General features: G+C 42.1%; 1 protein-coding gene across 1 annotated transcript; it reads right to left on the reverse strand.

Annotated features, from left to right (window-relative positions):
- Positions 1-15,095: 15,095 nt before the first annotated feature.
- On the reverse strand, positions 15,096-17,165 carry LOC137424023 (G-protein coupled receptor 4-like). The gene is made up of 2 exons (XM_068111512.2): positions 17,042-17,165; positions 15,096-16,954 (listed from the first exon to the last, which is right to left on the reverse strand). The coding sequence occupies exon 2, from the start codon at positions 16,946-16,948 to the stop codon at positions 15,947-15,949; it is 1,002 nt and encodes a 333-aa protein (XP_067967613.1). The 5' UTR covers positions 16,949-16,954; positions 17,042-17,165; the 3' UTR covers positions 15,096-15,946.
- Positions 17,166-19,595: the final 2,430 nt, after the last annotated feature.

Genomic DNA, 19,595 nt, shown 5'->3' on the forward strand with positions numbered 1-19,595 from the left:
GACAGCTTTTTACATTTACATTCACTCAATTTATTTACAGAGTCCAAGCCAGCATTAGTGCATCCTCGTGGGATGAATAGCTCTATATATTTATTGCGTACTATTTTACTGCACCCACAGAGAGCAACGGTACCCTGACTTCTGAGGGCATATATCCACAAACGTAGGTTGTCATAATGTCATAGTGTTATGATTTATGGGAGCGAGACATGGGTAATGAATGTAGAGCTGCAATGAAGGCTGGAAAGGGTGGAAATGCGAATGGTTCGGTGGATGTGCGGAGTATCGTTGAGAGAGAGAGAGGAAGACAAATGATGAATTGCAAAAGATGATGGGAATAGAGCCTGTGATGGATGCTGTGAAGAGAAACAGGTTGAGATGGTTTGGTCATGTGTTGAGGAAGGATGAAAGTGACTGGTTGACAGTGATGGAAATGAATGTAGAAGGGAGTAGAGGATGGGGAAGACCGAGAAAGACTTGGCTAAAGGTGGTGGAAGAAGAAATGCGGGCAAGGGGGTTAACAAGGGGAGATGCAGAAAAGAGGGCAAAATGGAGAAGATTGTCATGGGGACCGCAAGGCTAACCCCCGCTCTAGCAGGGAAAATGGCCTTAAAGTGCCTTGTTGTTGTTGTTGTTGTTGTTGTTGTTGTTGTTGTTGTTGTTGTAGGAGGTTGTCATATTGTATATATATATATATATATATATATATATATATATATATATATATATATATATATATATATATATATATATATATATATACATATATATATATATATATACATATACATATATATATATATATACACACACACAGTGCTTTCAGAAAGTATTCAGACCCCTTCACTTTTTTCACATTTTGTTATGTTGCAGCCTTATGCTGAAATCGTTTAAATTCATTTTTTCCCTCATCAATCTACACTCAATACCCCATAATGACAAAGAGAAAACAGGATTTTAGAAAGTTTTGCAAATTCATTAAAAAGAAAAAAAATGAAATATCACATTTACATAAGTATTCAGACCCTTTGCTATGACACTTGAAATTTAGCTCAGGTGCCTCCCATTTCTCTTGATCATCTTTCAGATGTTTCTGCACCTTGATTTGAGTCCACCTGTGGTAAATTCAATTGATTGGACATGATTTGGAAAGGCACACACCTGTCTATATAAGGTCTCACAGCTGACAATGCATATCAGAGCAAAAACCAAGCCATGAGGTTGAAGGAACTGCCTGCAGAGCTCAGAGACAGGATTGTGTCGAGGCACAGATCGGGGGAAGCCTACAAAAAAAAATTCTGCTGCATTGAAGGTTCCCAAGAGCACAGTGGCCTCCATAATTCTTAAATGGAAGAAGTTTGGAACAACCAGGACACTTCCTCGAGCTGGCCGCCCGGCCAAACTGAGCAATCGGGGGAGAAGGGCCTTGGTAAGAGAGGTGACCAAGAACCCGATGGTCATTCTGGCTGAGCTCCAGAGATCCTGTGTGGAGATGGGAGAAACTTCCAGAAGGACAACCATCACTGCAACACTCCACCGATCTGGGCTTTATGGCAGAGTGGCTAGACGGAAGCCTCTCCTCGGTGAAAGACACATGAAAGCCCGCTTGGAGTTTCCAAAAAAGCACCTAAAGGACTCTCAGACTGTGAAACAAGATTCTGTGGACTTTCATGTGTCTTTCACTGAGAAGAGGCTTCCGTCTAGCCACTCTGCCATAAAGCCCAGATCGGTGGAGTGTTGCAGAGAATATGCTTAAAATGCATATTATTAGCATAAATTATCTTTTTAATCTTTGTATCCAATTACATATTTCCTGGCACCTAGGGTAAAGTTAATGCTATTGATATAATGACACCCAGGAAAAACATGGCGCTTTTGTCCGGTCTGTCGCCGGAATTCAGTTAAGCTGCCTGACTATTTGGGTCTTGCTTTTAGGCCCCAGTCATGCCGTTAAATAATACCAGGTGAGTTGACTCAGACTGTCATCCTTCCAAGGTCGGCAAAATGAGTACCAGCTTACTGGCAACAGGGGTGCTCCATCAGCGGCACAGCTGTGCTTCCAGAATTGATGCAACTCACAGCCACGGGCTGCATATGAAACAACAACAACACCAAAGCCTTCCTTCATTCTGTTGAACGACTGTTTGTCTCCTTTTGTAGTGTTTTGCTTGTGGTGTTGAACTGATGCAGAATTGTGTCCCACACAATGCACAAGATGGCGAACTCCATCTCGTTAGCCAAATCTGAAGCTTCACTGCATGTCTGAGGTGTCTCATCGTTGTTTGTGGAAATACCTTGCAGAACAGAGTAAATGCATTTATAGCTTTCCTTCTATGCCCATGTTGCATGCATCACATCTGGCTAGCCATCTTGTACCCGACAAAGACTTGGGAAAAACCCCACACAGCGAATCTGTGAATAGCCTCTAACGATTGGTGGATGCCGAAAATAAATTGAAAAGTGCTTGAATAAACCCAAAAAATAACCAACAATATTTAATGAATGTACTGAACAAGGAACGACATGTGCAAGTGGATTTGTGTTTTTAACCTTTGCTGAACTCCTGAATATTTTCCGGGTCATGCCCCTCAATCACAATGAGTTTTACTGGCATCCCAACTGCACTTATGTGCACTTATAGGAACTTGTATGAACACAACAACTGCACTTGTAATAAGGTTAATTGATGTAAGTGTGTAATATCTCGAGCCGAATAAACACGTAAACTATAGTGAAACAGAATTGAAAAGAAAAATCATTCCAAACACGAAACTTGCTGTTTTAAGGACGTCATAAAGGACACAAACAACAGGCACAATAAACTAATTTAACGTGCTAAATAAGGTGGTGTATGAGATGCTGCACCAACATTGATGAACTTCCGAATGTTTTTGTTTCCTACACCTTGAAAATTTCGATTTAATTATATACTTGAACACTGCAGAACACAAATCGCCTTCTTTGCACATTCAAAACCTTTTCCGTTCAGCAGTACTTGGACATGTTAAATAAGGTGGTGTATAACACTGCATCAACGGTGGTAAACTTCCGGAATGATTTTGTGTTCTTCAGTGTTATTCTGAACAAGGCACAGGGTAATGTGTTCTGTGAACTCTAGTTATCTCATTAATTTATCTGTCTATCCAATGATCTATTTCTTTGTTCACAATTCAGTTGTATGGAGATTGGCGAAGGCTTCATCCTGAAGCATCTTAATCTGGCCCTGGCTTATAAGCACGTTTGAGTTGTGTGCAATAACTTTTATGTGGCACACGACAGAGCATAAATGAGTGTTATCAATGTCGTTTGAAGATATGAACCAGCATCACGTTGAGCCAGTTTCTTGGTAGATTGCTGGCTTTGTAATGTGTTGTTTGAGGCTGTTGGTTTTGTCATGTTGTGTGAAGCATGTTGCAGAGTGTGTATGTATGCGCTGCAGAAGTGTGGAGGGAGATTGATAGAGAGGGAGAGGGAGAAAGGTGTATAGAGAGAATTAGATAGAGAAGAAAAAAGTAACAATGGGGTTTGATTCTAGAAACAAACACAACACATATTCCCTTCCCAACCTTCATGATCCTTACCACGCCCAAATCCACAACATTATTTAACCTTTTAGTACAAGGAGATAACACCATTTGTAATGGTGTTATGTGTAAGAATATGTGTAAGAAGTAATATGTGTAAGAATATGTGTAAGAACATATGAATATGTGTAAGAAGATAACACCATTTCCACGTCAGTTTGTTGGCGGTCCTGAAAATTTTTGATACTCTGTTGTATCTTCACCTAAGCACAAATCTTTAAGGTTTACACTTTCTTGTTACTGCTTTCACACTTGTTTCACAAGCACAAGTAACACTTGTATAACTGTTGTGGGGATGACATGCAGGGGCTAACTTTGCTTTGCAGGTTAGTTATTTTCTATATTAAATGTATTATAGTAAGCGTGAGGTAATTTGATTGTGATATTAGATATACGTCACTTTTTGTCTACAAAGAGTAGAAGGAGTCCACCCTCCCCAATGTTTGTGTCTAAATCTGCCATCCCTAAATCACCCCATTTATTGTTCTTTCCTTTGTAATCTGCTTTAAATGTTATTTTTAGCATTCTGTTCGGGCAAACGGAGCAAGTTTGGGTGGGAAACCCAAGACGGCTATGCCAACCACCAGCAACCCTGCAGGTGTGGTTGGAGAAGGGTTTGCTCCACCTATGGACTGGGCTATGGGGCAATAGCAGTCGAGACTGGAGGGGCCGGCCATTATAAAAGTGGGTGCAGCAGCATGAAGGAGAGGGACAAGCCTGGAATCTCCCTAAAATGAGCTGTGTGGGAGTGTACGGAATCTTCACTTGTAACGATATCTCTCCAGCACTGCCCCACGCCCCACCCAACAAGCCATGCCCACTATCCTCTTCTCTTGCTGGAAACTGCAGTAAGGCCATTGGCTCCCTTCTTGCAGCAAGGATATTGGCTCAATCTGCTCGAGCATTGCTGGGTATTTTCTGTCTTGGCTGACTCTGACTTCTCTCTCCCTTGTCGTATGATTGGGCCTAATAAGGACATTGTGTCTTCAGAAAGTATTCATGCCCCTTGATATTTTTCACATTTTGTTGTTACAGCCTGAATTTAAAATGGATTTAATTTGATTTTTTGTCACTGATCTACACATCATACACCATAATGTCAAAGCAGAAATTTAAAATATTTTTTTTTACAAAATAATTAAAATGAAAAACAGAAATATCTAATTTAGATAAGTATTCAGACCCCTGAGTCAATACTTCGTAGAAATGCCTTTGGCAGCGATTACAGCTTCGAGTCTTCTTGGGTATCTCTATCAGCTTTGCACATCTGGATTTGGGGAGTTTCTCCCATTCGTCCTTGCAGATTTGCTCGAATTCTGCCAAGTTGGATGGGGAGCGTTGGTGAACAGAAATCTTCAAGTCTTTCCACAGATTCTCAATGGTATTCAAGTCTGGGCTTTGGCTGGGCTATTCAAGGACTTTCATGTTCTTGTTCTGAAGCTATACCAGTGTTTCTTTGGCTGTGTGCTTGGTTTATTGTCCTGTTGGAATGTAAATCTTCACCGCAGCCTAAGGTCTTTTGCACTCCGAAGCAGTTTGTCCTCAAGGATTTGCTTTTATTTAGCACCATTCATTGTTTCCTCTATCCTTACAAGTCTCCCAGTCCCTGCTGCTGAATAGCATCCCCATAGTATGATGTTGCCACCACCATGCTTCACTGTAGTGATGGTGTTAAATGGGTGATGAGCTATGATCAGTTTTGGCCAGACATCGCACTTTGCATTCAGGCCAAAGAGTTTCATTTTCGTTGCAACGGACCACAGAAGCTTTTGCATCATGCTCTGAGTCTTTCACCTTTTTTCCCATTTTGCAAACTCCCAGCATGCTGTCATGTGCCTTTTTCTCAGGAATGGCTTCTGTCTGGCCACTCTCCCATAGAGCCTAGATTTGTGAAGTGCTGCAAAGACTTTTGCCTTTCCGGCTCCCCGAGCTCTATATATCTAGCTCCCCCAGCTCTATCTATCTAGCTCCCCCAGCTCTATCTATCTAGCTCCCCCAGCTCTATCTATCTAGCTCCCCCAGCTCTATCTATCTAGCTCCCCCAGCTCTATCTATCTAGCTCCCCCAGCTCTATCTATCTAGCTCCCCCAGCTCTATCTATCTAGCTCCCCATCTCTATCTATCTCGCTCCCCGAGCTCTATCTATTTATCTCCCCCAGCTCTATCTATCTAGCTCCCCCAGCTCTATGTATCCAGCTCCCCGAGCTCTATCTATCCAGCTCCCCGAGCTCTATCTGTCTAGCTCCCCCATCTCTATCTATCCAGCTCCCCGAGCTCTATCTATCCAGCTCCCCGAGCTCTATCTATCCAGCTCCCCGAGCTCTATCTATCTAGCCCCCCCAGCTCTATCTATCTAGCTCCCCATTTCTATCTATCTAGCTCTCCCAGCTCTATCTATCTAGCTCCCCCAGCTCTATCTATCTAGCTCCCCCAGCTCTTTCTATCTAGCTCGCCCAGCTCTATCTATCTAGCTCCTCCAGCTCTATCTATCCAGCTCCCCGAGCTCTATCTATCCAGCTCCCCCAGCTCTATCTATCTAGCCCCCCCCAGCTCTATCTATCTAGCTCCCCCAGCTCTATCTATCTAGCTCCCCCAGCTCTATCTATCTAGCTCCCCCAGCTCTATCTATCTAGCTCCCCCAGCTCTTTCTATTTAGCTCCCCCAGCTCTATCTATCTAGCTCCCCGAGCTCTGTCTATCCAGCTCCCCGAGCTCTATCTATCCAGCTCCCCGAGCTCTATTTATTCAGCTCCCCCAGCTCTATCTATCTAGCTCCCCCAGCTCTCTCTATCCAGCTCCCCGAGCTCTACCTATCCAGCTCCCCCAGCTCTATCTATCTAGCTCCCCCAGCTCTATCTATCTAGCCCCCCCCCCCCCAGCTCTATCTATCTAGCTCCCCGAGCTCTATCTATCTAGCTCCCCAAGCTCTATCTATCTAGCTCCCCCAGCTCTATCTATCTAGCTCCCCCAGCTCTATCTATCTAGCTCCCCGAGCTCTATCTATCTAGCTCCCCCAGCTCTATCTATCTAGCTCCCCGAGCTCTATCTATCTAGCTCCCCCAGCTCTATCTATCTAGCTCCCCCAGCTCTATCTATCTAGCCCCCCCAGCTCTATCTGTCTAGCCTCCCCAGCTCTATCTATCGAGCTCCCCGAGCTCTATCTATCTAGCTCCCCCAGCTCTATCTATCTAGCCCCCCGCAGCTCTATCTATCTAGCTCCCCGAGCTCTATCTATCTAGCTCCCCGAGCTCTATCTATCTAGCTCCCCCAGCTCTATCTATCTAGCTCCCCCAGCTCTATCTATCTTGCTCCCCCAGCTCTATCTATCTAGCTCCCCGAGCTCTATCTATCTAGCTCCCCCAGCTCTATCTATCTCGCCTCCCAGCTCTATCTATCTAGCTCCCCCAGCTCTATCTGTCTAGCCCCCCCAGCTCTATCTATCTAGCTCCCCCAGCTCTATCTGTCTAGCCTCCCCAGCTCTATCTATCGAGCTCCCCGAGCTCTATCTATCTAGCTCCCCCAGCTCTATCTATCTAGCTCCCCCAGCTCTATCTATCTAGCCTCCCCAGCTCTATCTATCGAGCTCCCCAAGCTCTATCTATCTCGCCCCCCCAGCTCTATCTATATAGCTCCCCCAGCTCTATCTATCTAGCTCCCCCAGCTCTATCTATCTCGCCCCCCCAGCTCTATCTATCTAGCTCCCCCAGCTCTATCTATCTAGCTCCCCCAGCTCTATCTATTTAGCTCCCCCAGCTCTATCTATCTAGCTCCCCGAGCTCTATCTATCTAGCTCCCCCAGCTCTATCTATCTCGCCCCCCCAGCTCTATCTATCTAGCTCCCCCAGCTCTATCTATCTAGCCCCCCCCAGCTCTATCTATCTAGCTCCCCCAGCTCTATCTATCTAGCCTCCCCAGCTCTATCTATCGAGCTCCCCCAGCTCTATCTATCTAGCCCCCCGCAGCTCTATCTATCTAGCTCCCCGAGCTCTATCTATCTAGCTCCCCCAGCTCTATCTATCTAGCTCCCCCAGCTCTATCTATCTAGCTCCCCCAGCTCTATCTATCTAGCTCCCCGAGCTATATCTGTGCTCTCTCCCCCAAATATTCCTTCAGGTCCCACAACAGCTGCCAGCAACCCTCTTCTGGTGAACTGCCAAAATCAAGACTCTCTGCTCAACTTCACTCCTTCATTCCTCTTTTCTCCCGCCTCTGGAACAAACTCCCACACTCTTCAATCCCACTCCTCCCTCCAGGTCTTTAAAGCAGCTGTTCACTACCATGTCTTGTCTTCCCCCATCCAAAACCTTGATCTTTTCTACCCCCGTTAATTCACCCCAGATCCACTTTTCTGAAATACCGACTTCTTTCCTGGAAGTCCTCGCAGTGTCCATGTGTTTTATACCTCTCCCACCCCCCCTTCCCCTTCCCATGCCTCCTCACCCCCAAGCCCTGTCCCTCCCACAGATCTTATGTCCCTGTTATTTGCTGTTGCACTTGTGTGCTTCCCTCTCTCTCTCTCCATCTTGTCTCCCGCTCCCATTTATTGTATGTTTTGTGTGTCCGTTTTTTGTGTGATTAATGTTAGCTCTTACACGAGCCTCGATCTTGCATACAAAAAAAAAATAAAGTTCTTTGTTACCTCCGCCACCTAAGGTGGATGGAGTTTATGTTTTCACCTCTGTCTGATGGACCGTCTACCGAGGACCTCGTCTACTGAGGACATAGTCTACCGAGGACCTCATCTACTGAGGACCTAGTCTGCTGAGGACCATCTACTGAGCACCTTGTCTGCTGAGGACTTCGTCTACTGAGGACCTCGTCTACTGAGGACTTTGTCTATTGAGGACTTCGTCTACTGAGGACTTCGTCCACTGAGGACCTAGTCTGTTGAGGACTTCGTCTACTGAGGACCTCGTCTACCGAGGACCTAGTCTACTGAGGACTGTCTACTGAGGACCTAGTCTGCTGAGGACTTCGTCTACTGAGGACCTCGTCTGCTGAGGACTTCGTCTACTGAGGACCTCGTCTACCGAGGACCTAGTCTACCGAGGACCTAGTCTACCGAGGACCTAGTCTACCGAGGACCTAGTCTACCGAGGACCTAGTCTACCGAGGACCTAGTCTACCGAGGACCTAGTCTACCGAGGACCTAGTCTACCGAGGACCTAGTCTACCGAGGACCTAGTCTACTGAGGACTATCTACTGAGGACCTAGTACTGACGCCCGAGTTATGAACAGTCGCCATTTTTTTTGTGTTGGATCCACGTTCAGATTTTATTCCAGGTGACCTCAAGTCCTTTCATTTCCTTCTCGACGGGTCGTCACCAGGTTTCTCTCGGCCGTCGAACCCTTTCCTTCCTGTCAGGTGCCCAGTATAATGCTCTTTTTGGGAGTCTTGATCCTCCATGTCTAACACGTGACCCATCAATCTTCACGTCCTCATTTCAATCTCTTCGCTGATGTTTTTCTTTCTCCCCGTTAACCTTTCAACATATTTCTTTCGAGCCATGTCAATCCAGAAGATTCTCAATATTTTGCAATGGCTGCTGTGGATGAAAGACTCCAGTTTGCATGTTATTTCTTCGGTCATTTTCCAAGATTCACGTCAAAATAGGAACCTTACAAGGTGGTATTACTCGGTAGAACACTCGGTAGAGCGCATACCTCCACCAGGCTGAGCAGTTTATGATTTGTATCCCACTGATAGGCCGAATCTGGATTCGGACCTGAAACAAAATTGAATCAGCTTGTTCTTGTCACCGACCCAACTCTTCCACCTAGTTTTGTGTCATAACTCGTCCATAACCTTTTGAAATATTGCACTATATATCGTTTGTTGACCCTATATCTCGGTGATGAAGAATCATTTAAAAAATTATCATATCCGGATCCAGATTCAGACCATCACCAAACCCTCATCAATTCGTCCTTGGTACACACCCAACCCTGTCCACCAAGTTTAATCAGAATCTGTCCACAACATTTTGAGATATCCTGTTCACAAACAGACGGGGGTGAAAATAACCTCCGTCCATCATCGGTGGTGGAGGTAACAAGCTCCATATGCCAGGTGGCACGATTGGATAATCAGCAAGCAATACCGGCTCCCAGGAGGTGGTGCTGTCCGATAACCATTTACATAACACCCCGAGTACAACCTCCGGTTTTCAACTCATTCCTCCCTGGGGTTCAGGAGTGAATAGAAGTCATACACACAAACAGTATGCTGTAGTAGTATGACGTCTCTGATTTTTCATTTTCACGCAGAGAATTGACATACCGGCTCTCACCTGGAGCAGGGCTATACGATACACCTTTGCATGGAGAACTTGCATCCATCCGCCACCACTGTGAACCCCTGAGATCTCCCAGCTACTGTTTACCGCACTTACTTGGTGTGTGTGTGTGTGTGTGTGTGTGTGTGTGTGTGTGTGTGTGTGTGTGTGTGTGTGTGTGTGTGTGTGTGTGTGTGTGTGTGTGTGTGTGTGTGTGTGTGTGTGTGTGTGTGTGTGTGTGTGTGTGTGTTTGACTATATGGGGGTGATACAATCACCCTATGGGTAAAGTGCTAGTGCAGTTGAAATGTCGGCGAGTATTCATGAACTTCGTTCACAGTTTGTGCTTCAGATTGTGGCATGTAGGTAACTGAGGTCTCTGGTTACCTCCGCCACCAAAGGTGGATGGAGGTTATGTTTTCACCCTGTCTGTTTGTCTGTCTGTCTGTGAACAAAATATCTCAAAACGTTGTGAACGGATTCGGACGAAAATTGGCAGAGATGTAGCGGATGTGACAAGGACGAAATGATTAGATTTTGGTGAAGATCCGGATTCGGATGCGGCTAGTATAATTTTTTTAATGATTCTTCACCATTGGGAGTTAGGGCCAAAAACGATACATAGCAGGATATCTCAAAAGTTGTGGACGGATTTGGACGAAACTTGGTGAACAGTTTGGGTGTCTGACAAGGACGATTTGATTCGATTTTGGTGAAGATATGAATATGGATTCGGATATGAGAGTTATTTAAATTTTTTAAGTGATTCTTCACTATTGCAAGATCGGGCCAAAAACTAAAAATTGCAGGATATCTCAAAAAGTTATGAATGCATTTGGACGAAACTTGTTGGACAGGATGTGTGTGCGACAAGGAGGAATTGATTCAATTTTGGTCTCGGATTCGCTTTGCTACTACTATAATTTTTCAAGTGATTCTTCACCATTGAGTGATATGGCCAAAAATGACATATAGCAGGATATCTTAAAAAGTTGTCGACGGATTCGGACAGAATTTGGCAGAGAGGTAGCGTATGTGACAAGGACGAAATTATTAGATTTTGGTGAAGATCCGGATTCGGATCCGGTTACTAGAATTTTTTAAGTGATTCTTCACCATTGGGAGATAGGGCGAAAAACGATACATAGCAGGATATCTCAAAAAGTTGTGGACGGATTTGGACGAAACTTGGTGGACCGGTTGGGTGTCTGACAAGGACGATATGATTCGATTTTGGTGAAGATCCGGGTCCACTTTGCTACTACTAGAATTTTGAAGTGATTCTTCACCATTGAGTGATATGGCCAAAAATGACATATAGCAGGATATCTTTTAAAAATTGTGGATGGATTTGGACGATACTTGTTGGAGAGGTTGTGTGTGTGTGAAAAGGACTAATCATTTATATTTTGGTGAAGATATGATTTTAAGTGATATTATTATTCATATTTTGGTGTCTGGTTCATCCACATTCTCTGTTTTCACTGCTTTTTTTGCTGGTAGTCAAAGTAGATGTTGTATTTTGCAGTTTTACCAGGGGGTACTCGCACCTACTGGCCTTCTCTTTTCAAAAGGCAGCTTGACATCTCTGAAGGACGGCTTACTCCGTGACGCAATGCTCCACCTGCACTGACACTGTCGTCTGATACTTTGGTTGTAGCCGGGATATTTTCCCAGTTAGGAAAGGTCATTCAAGGAAACAGCTTCATTTGTGCAGCAGTTTGATTACCAGATTTACAGGCTGTGCATCCTATTTTAGGTCTCATACAATTATACAGTTCACAAGTCTGAGCGGTTGAACATAAACACATGTGAAGGTCAGAACTGTTTGAAACTCTGTCTCATGGAAGCGCATCAACCCGCATCGCCCATTCCTGTCTATTGCGTGCAACTTGTGTCTCTTCTCAGATCCGATTTCCATTGAGAGTTTCCATGTGGGAAACAGCAAATGACAAGCAGATGCCGAAAGAGATATCCATAGGATGGCAGTTTCTGGCTGGGAACAACCTCACGGATAATTTCAAATTTTTTTTTTTTTTTTAACTTCCCTTTCCGGAGAGGACGATATAGGTTTGCTCTCCGTTTGTCCGTCCGTCCCACCTGTGGGTTTCTGCACTTTTCCCCCATACCCAGACATATTCATATTCAATTCATATTCGTCCTCTCCGAATATTCATCTGAATTGTATACTATACAATTCATATTATAATAATATTATTATTATACTTTTCCCCCATACCCAGACATATTCATATTATTATTCATATTATTATTATTTTATTATTATACTTCTCCCCCATACCCAGACATATTCATATTATTATTCATATTATTATAATATTATTATTATACTTTTCCCCCGTACCCAGACATATTCATATTATTATTCATATTATTATAATATTATTATTATACTTTTCCCCCATACCCAGACATATTCATATTATTATTCATATTATAATAATATTATTATTATACTTTTCCCCCATACCCAGACATATTCATATTATTATTCATATTATTATTATTTTATTATTATACTTCTCCCCCATACCCAGACATATTCATATTATTATTCATATTATTATAATATTATTATTATACTTTTCCCCCATACCCAGACATATTCATATTATTATTCATATTATTATAATATTATTATTATACTTTTCCCCCATACCCAGACATATTCATATTATTATTCATATTATGATTATATTATTATTATACTTCTCCCCCATACCCAGACATATTCATATTATTATTCATATTATTATAATATTATTATTATACTTTTCCCCCATACCCAGACATATTCATATTATTATTCATATTATTATTATATTATTATTACACTTTTCCCCCATACCCAGACATATTCATATTATTATTATACTTTTCCCCCATACCCAGACATATTCATATTATTATTCATATTATTATATTATTATTATTATACTTTTCCCCCATACCCAGACATATTCATATTATTATTCATATTATTATTATATTATTATTACACTTTCCCCCATACCCAGACATATTCATATTATTATTCATATTATTATAATATTTTTATTACACTTTTCCCCCATACCCAAACATATTCATATTATTATTATATTATTATTATTATTATACTTTTCCCCCATACCCAGACATATTCATATTATTATAATATTATTATTACACTTTTCCCCCATACCCAAACATATTCATATTATTATAATATTATTATTATTATTATACTTTTCCCCCATACCCAGACATATTCATATTATTATTATATTATTATTATACTTTTCCCCCATACCCAAACATATTCATATTATTATTATTATACTTTTCCCCCATACCCAGACATATTCATATTATTATTCATATTATTATAATATTATTATTATACTTTTCCCCCATACCCAAACATATTCATATTATTATTAAATTATTATTATTATTATACTTTTCCCGCATACCCAGACATATTCATATTATTATTATATTATTATTACACTTTTCCCCCATACCCAAACATATTCATATTATTATTATATTATTATTATTATTATACTTTTCCCCCATACCCAAACATATTCATATTATTATAAAATTATTATTATTATTATACTTTTCCCCCATACCCAGACATATTAATATTATTATTATATTATTATTACACTTTTCCCCCATACCCAAACATATTCATATTATTATTATATTATTATTATTATTATACTTTTCCCCCATACCCAGACATATTCATATTATTATTATATTATTATTATACTTTTCCCCCATACCCAGACATATTCTTATTATTATTCATATTATTATTATTATTATATTATTATTATTATTATACTTTTCCCCCATACCCAGACATATTCATATTATTATTCATATTATTATTATACTTTTCCCCCATACCCAGACATATTCATATTATTATATTATATTATTATAATATTATTATTATACTTTTCCCCCATACCCAGACATATTCATATTATTACTCATATTATTATTATTATTATTATATTATTCATATTATATATTATACAACTCATATTATTATTCATATTAATATTCATATTATTATATTTATTATTTTTATTATTATATTATTCATATTATATATTATACAATTCATATTATTATTATTATTATTATTCATATATTATTATACTATTATTATTATTATATTATTCATATTATATATTATACAATTCATATTATTATTCATATTCATATTCATATTATTATAATTATTATTATATTATTCATATTATATATTAAACAATTCATATTATTATTATTATTATTATTATTCATATATTATTATACTATTATTATTATACTTTTCCCCCATACCCAGACATATTCATATTATTATTCATATTATTATTATTTTATTATTATACTTCTCCCCCATACCCAGACATATTCATATTATTATTCATATTATAATAATATTATTATTATACTTTTCCCCCATACCCAGACATATTCATATTATTATTCATATTATTATTATTTTATTATTATACTTCTCCCCCATACCCAGACATATTCATATTATTATTCATATTATTATAATATTATTATTATACTTTTCCCTCATACCCAGACATATTCATATTATTATTCTTATTATTATTATTTTTATATTATTCATATTATATATTATACAATTCATATTATTATTAATATTCATATTATAATTATTATTATATTCTTCATATTATATATTATACAATTCATATTATTATTATTATTATTCATATTATTATACTATTATTATTATTATTATTATATTATTCATATTATATATTGTACAATTCAACTGAAACTTGGTACATGGCTTTATTATGATAAATTTCAGAAAAAGTTTGAGTTTCAGGATGTTTTGTCAATTTTTCACGGAGTTGCCCCCTTTTTGCTTGGAACAAGAACATTCATTGGAACCGGCAGATAATATGCATTGCAAAGTAATTGTCCATCTTAGTTTTTCTTTGGGAGTACAGATCAAGTGGTTTAAAGGATATTCTCTTGGTCTACACGCGGTGGGGTCATTCAACTACCGCTGGTCAAGGGTCGGTGACGGCACAAATGTTCGTCCTTTGGACAACCCTAACCCTAACCCTAACAACTCTGTGCAAACCAAACTCCATAAACCATGGACCTGCAAAACTATGTTTATATGAGATGCATCACTCAGAATTCACTTGCATATTCAATGGAACTTTTACATCATTTATTATTAACATTTTAAAATTCCTTTTGAAAATAACGAACTACCCCCAAATCGTCAAATATTCGGGTGGTGATTGAATGAAATATTTGAACAATAACGAACAGCTTTTACACGCAGAGTAAAACGGTCTTCTCGCTGGTCTATGATCAAACCTTGTAAACGACCTCACAAAATCCAAGACGAGTAGTTCCGGTGCAATTACGACTTCATTAAAGCAATTACACACTTACAACTTTGTAATCATGACATGACCAATCTATTAATGATTAGACAGGTTACAGATACAAAGGCACTAAAGTGAAAGACCAAGTCAAATTGGAAGATTGGTACATGTAGTGTCCATCATCACTAAGCGCAGTCAGCTGCAGCAGAGCAGTTGGAGAATAGTCTATAGATTTGAGAGGAAGAGACAGAGACAGAGACACCGAGACCGACCGAGCTTGGTTATGCCCTGATCCTGGAGCAGGCAGCCCTCTCACGATCCAAACAGAGCGTGATGATGGTGGTCCCCCCTCACATGGTCCTTCATCAGACACTGCTCTCGGTTGGAGCACCTCAACATCTGCATTTTCACAAAAGCAAGACCATTGGAGACATATGCACATCAAATGGTCCACAAATGTTCAACTACAACTTTATGGGCACAAAGACTTGGAACTGCAGGCCATGTGTTTGCTTGTTGCTGTAGGTCGCGTCTCCTGGTGTGGTTTCGAGTCCCACCTGCAGGCCACGTAAGCGCGCTCTTCAAGGCAAATGCGGGACACATGCAAAGGTCAATCGTCCATCAGGCGGTTCGACCGAAAAATAATCCTGAAGTAGTCATCGTGCGGATGATCATGGAATTGTGCTCTTCATCTCCGTGGAGTTTCGGAGAACGGATTCGGGTTCAAGGGTACGTTGATGGCGACAGGGCCTTCGGGACTTGCAGCACCGGCAGTACATCAAACCCTGGCGGAAATCTTCCCGAGAGGTTCCCGCTGAGAATACGTTCAGGAGGGGGTCAAGCGCGCTGTTGACGCTCGCTATGGCCACCGTGACCTTGTACGCCGGGTATATGGCTTTCTCGAAGGCACAGTCTAACGTCCCATGCTCATTCACGACCGTACGCAAAAGCATGACCACGTGGTAAGGCATGAAGCACGCGATGAAAATGGTTATCATCGTGGTCACCAGACGGATGATCCTGGTCCTGTCGATGCCGTTTATGGAACGGCATGTCCGTACGACCTTGATGATGCTTACATAACAATAGGTGGTGATGGCGAGCGGGATCAGAAACACACAGATCTTGCACAGATTGTCGTGCGCCGCCCATAGAGGGAGGGGAAACATCTCGTAGCACAGTATGTCGTTGTCTCTGTCTATCAAGGACGCGGCGTACAACAGGAACGGGATGTGCCCCAGGAAAACCGAGACCCAAACGGCCACGCAGACGGCGGCCGCACATTTCGTGGTGCGAAGGGCGCGCGAACGCACCGGGAATCGCACCACCAGGAAGCGGTCAACGCTGATGCAGCAGAGAAAGCAGATTCCCGTGTACATGTTGGTGTAGAATAGGAAGGCTGCGAGCTTGCACGTGGGGCCGTCGAACGACCAGTCGTCGTTGCTTGCGGTGTAGTCGATCCAAACCGGGAGGGTGACGATGAAAAGCAGGTCGGAGATGCACAGGTTGAACAGGTAGATGGACAGCACGTTCCTCTTCCTGAGCTGTGGAAGGATCGTCACGAGTCCCAGGACGTTCCCGACGAGCCCGACGACGGCGACCACGGAGTAGACTGCCGGGACAATGACGTAGCCCGGTTCCCAGGTCGTGTCGCAGCTGGTTGAGTTGTTCATGATGACCTGTCCAAAGAAGTAAAGATCGAACAAAAGTTGGAAAACGATGCGATGTCTCCGTCTCTATCTATCGAGGCATTCATTTTAAAATACCTTCCTTTACTCCTCAATCAGGCAGGTGTCAGCAGTCGGCCTTCATCTGAACCTGGCGTTTGAGTCCTCTGCACCTCAGCATCTCCTCCATGTGTGTGACTCGGACCACAGACTCAACTGACGCGGAGCGGAGCCTTGCGCCGTGGGGGTTTTAAAGGTGGATTGATGGGCGGGTGTAAAGGAAATATTTTAATATCGGCGGGTTTGTGATTTATTTTGTTGTTCTTAGGCGGAACTGGAGGAAGTAACGGACGATTAGTCGCACTTACAACACATGAGATGGTGAGGGTGAAGGGGAACTGGAAAAGCAAGCTCACCATATGGACGGGATAATAGGATAGTTAGGTCTCGAAGCACTTTACAAGGAAGGTATAAGAAAAGGACAAAAAGTGAAAGAGAAAGAAACGGCATTTCGCCCGCAATTGGAGCCAATACTGGGATGGCTTCTGGTCCAATACCGGCCTGGCTTTGGTACGTACAATGCTTCTAGTCCAATACCGGGCTGGCTTTGGTACGTACAATGCTTCTGGGCCAATACTGGGATAGCTTCTGATCCAATACCCGGTTGGCTTCTGGTCCAATACCGGACTGGCTTTGGTATGTACAATGCTTCTGGGCCAATATTGGGATAGCTTCTGGGCCAATACTGGGATAGCTTCTGGTCCAATACTGGACTGGCTTTGGTATGTACAATGCTTCTGGGCCAATTCCAGACTGGCTTTGGTACGTACAATGCTTCTGGGCCAATACTGGGATAGCTTCTGGTCCAATACCGGGTTGGCTTTGGAACGTACAATGCTTCTGGGCCAATATTGGGATAGCTTCTGGGCCAATACCGGGTTGGCTTATGGTCCAATACTGGGTTGGCTTCTGGTCCAATACCGGGTTGGCGTCTGGTCCAATACCGGGCTGGCTTTGGTATGTACAATGCTTCTGGGCCAATATTGGGATAGCTTCTGGGCCAATACTGGGATAGCTTCTGGTCCAATACTGGACTGGCTTTGGTATGTACAATGCTTCTGGGCCAATTCCAGACTGGCTTTGGTACGTACAATGCTTCTGGGCCAATAGTGGGATAGCTTCTAGTCCAAAACCGGGCTGGCTTTGGTACGTTCAATGCTTCTGGGCCAATACTGGGATAGCTTCTGGTCCAATACCGGGTTGGCTTTGGAACGTACAATGCTTCTGGGCCAATATTGGGATAGCTTCTGGGCCAATACCGGGTTGGCTTATGGTCCAATACTGGGTTGGCTTCTGGTCCAATACCGGGTTGGCTTCTGGTCCAATACCGGGTTGGCTTCTGGTCCGATACCGGGTTGGCTTTGGTATGTACAATGCTTCTGGTCCAATAACGGGTTGGCTTCTGGTCCAACACCAGGTTGGCTTCTGGTCCAATACCGGGTTGGCTTCTGGTCCAATACAGGGTTGGCTTTGGTACGGACAATGCTTCTGGTCCAATACCAGGTTGGCTTCTGGTTCAATACCGGGTTGGCTTCTGGTCCAATACCGGGTTGGCTTCTGGTCCAATACCGGGTTGGCTTTGGTACATACAATGCTTCTGGGCCAATACTGGGATAGCTTCTGGTCCAATTCCGGGCTGGCTTTGGTACGTACAATGCTTCTGGGCCAATACCGAGCTGGCTTTGGTACATTCAATGCTTCTGGGCCAATACTGGGATGGCTTTGGTATGTTCAATGCTTCTGGGCCAATACTGGGATAGCTTCTGGTCCAATACCGGGCTGGCTTTGATACGTACAATGCTTTTGGGCCAATATTGGGATAGCTTCTGGGCCAATACCGGGCCGGCTTTGGTATACGTACAATCTGGGGAGGCTGTATGAATATTAGAGTCAGCGGTCGATCAAGTCCCACATCTGAAGATGTCCGATTGCCAAAAGTCTTCATCCTCACTTGGAGGATCTATCAGGAAGTTCCCGTTGTTAGACTAAGTACATGTATAGCATTCTTGCAGGGTTGAAGATGGCATGTGTAGACCTCTTCTTTTTAGCATCTTCAGATACATATATGGCTGCCGAAGCAGTTTCTCGGCTATTGGGCACAATCCTGGACAGGTCACCACTCCGACGCAGGATACTCGAATGGCTCATACATCCCAGTAAGCTGGTACTCATTTTGCCGACCTCGGAAGGATGACAGGCAGAGTCAACCCACCTGGTGTTAATTCAACGGGTTGACAGGGGCTTGGACTCAATCCAGCCACTAACGAATCAAAGTTGTGATTACCGAATCACAGTTGCCGATTCCAATAATGGTGATGCAGGTGTATGAATGGGTTAAGGTGTGATCTTGAGGATGTGCACCGTGCAGTCAACCAGAGAAAATAAAAATGAAAAGGTAACTGACAATTTCAAAAATGGAATAGCTGAGTAACTGTGTGCAGAGTAACTGCCTGGCAATGGAACTTGCACAATGAAAACCCGAGTCAAAAGGCAATTGTATTCCGGACTTTAAAAATTCAGAGAAGAGATTTACAATCTGAGGAAAATTTAAGATTTCCAATTCAAAACGAATGAGTGTCAGCTGTACATGTAC

This window comes from Myxine glutinosa, chromosome 3 (genome assembly GCF_964187855.1).
Source record: "Myxine glutinosa chromosome 3, kmMyxGlut1.1, whole genome shotgun sequence".
In the NCBI taxonomy this organism is placed as follows: Eukaryota; Metazoa; Chordata; class Myxini; order Myxiniformes; family Myxinidae; genus Myxine; species Myxine glutinosa.

Coding starts and splice junctions, on each gene's coding strand:
- LOC137424023 (XM_068111512.2), bottom strand. CDS start 16,948: ATGAACAACTCAACCAGCTGCGACACGACCTGGGAACCGGGCTACGTC.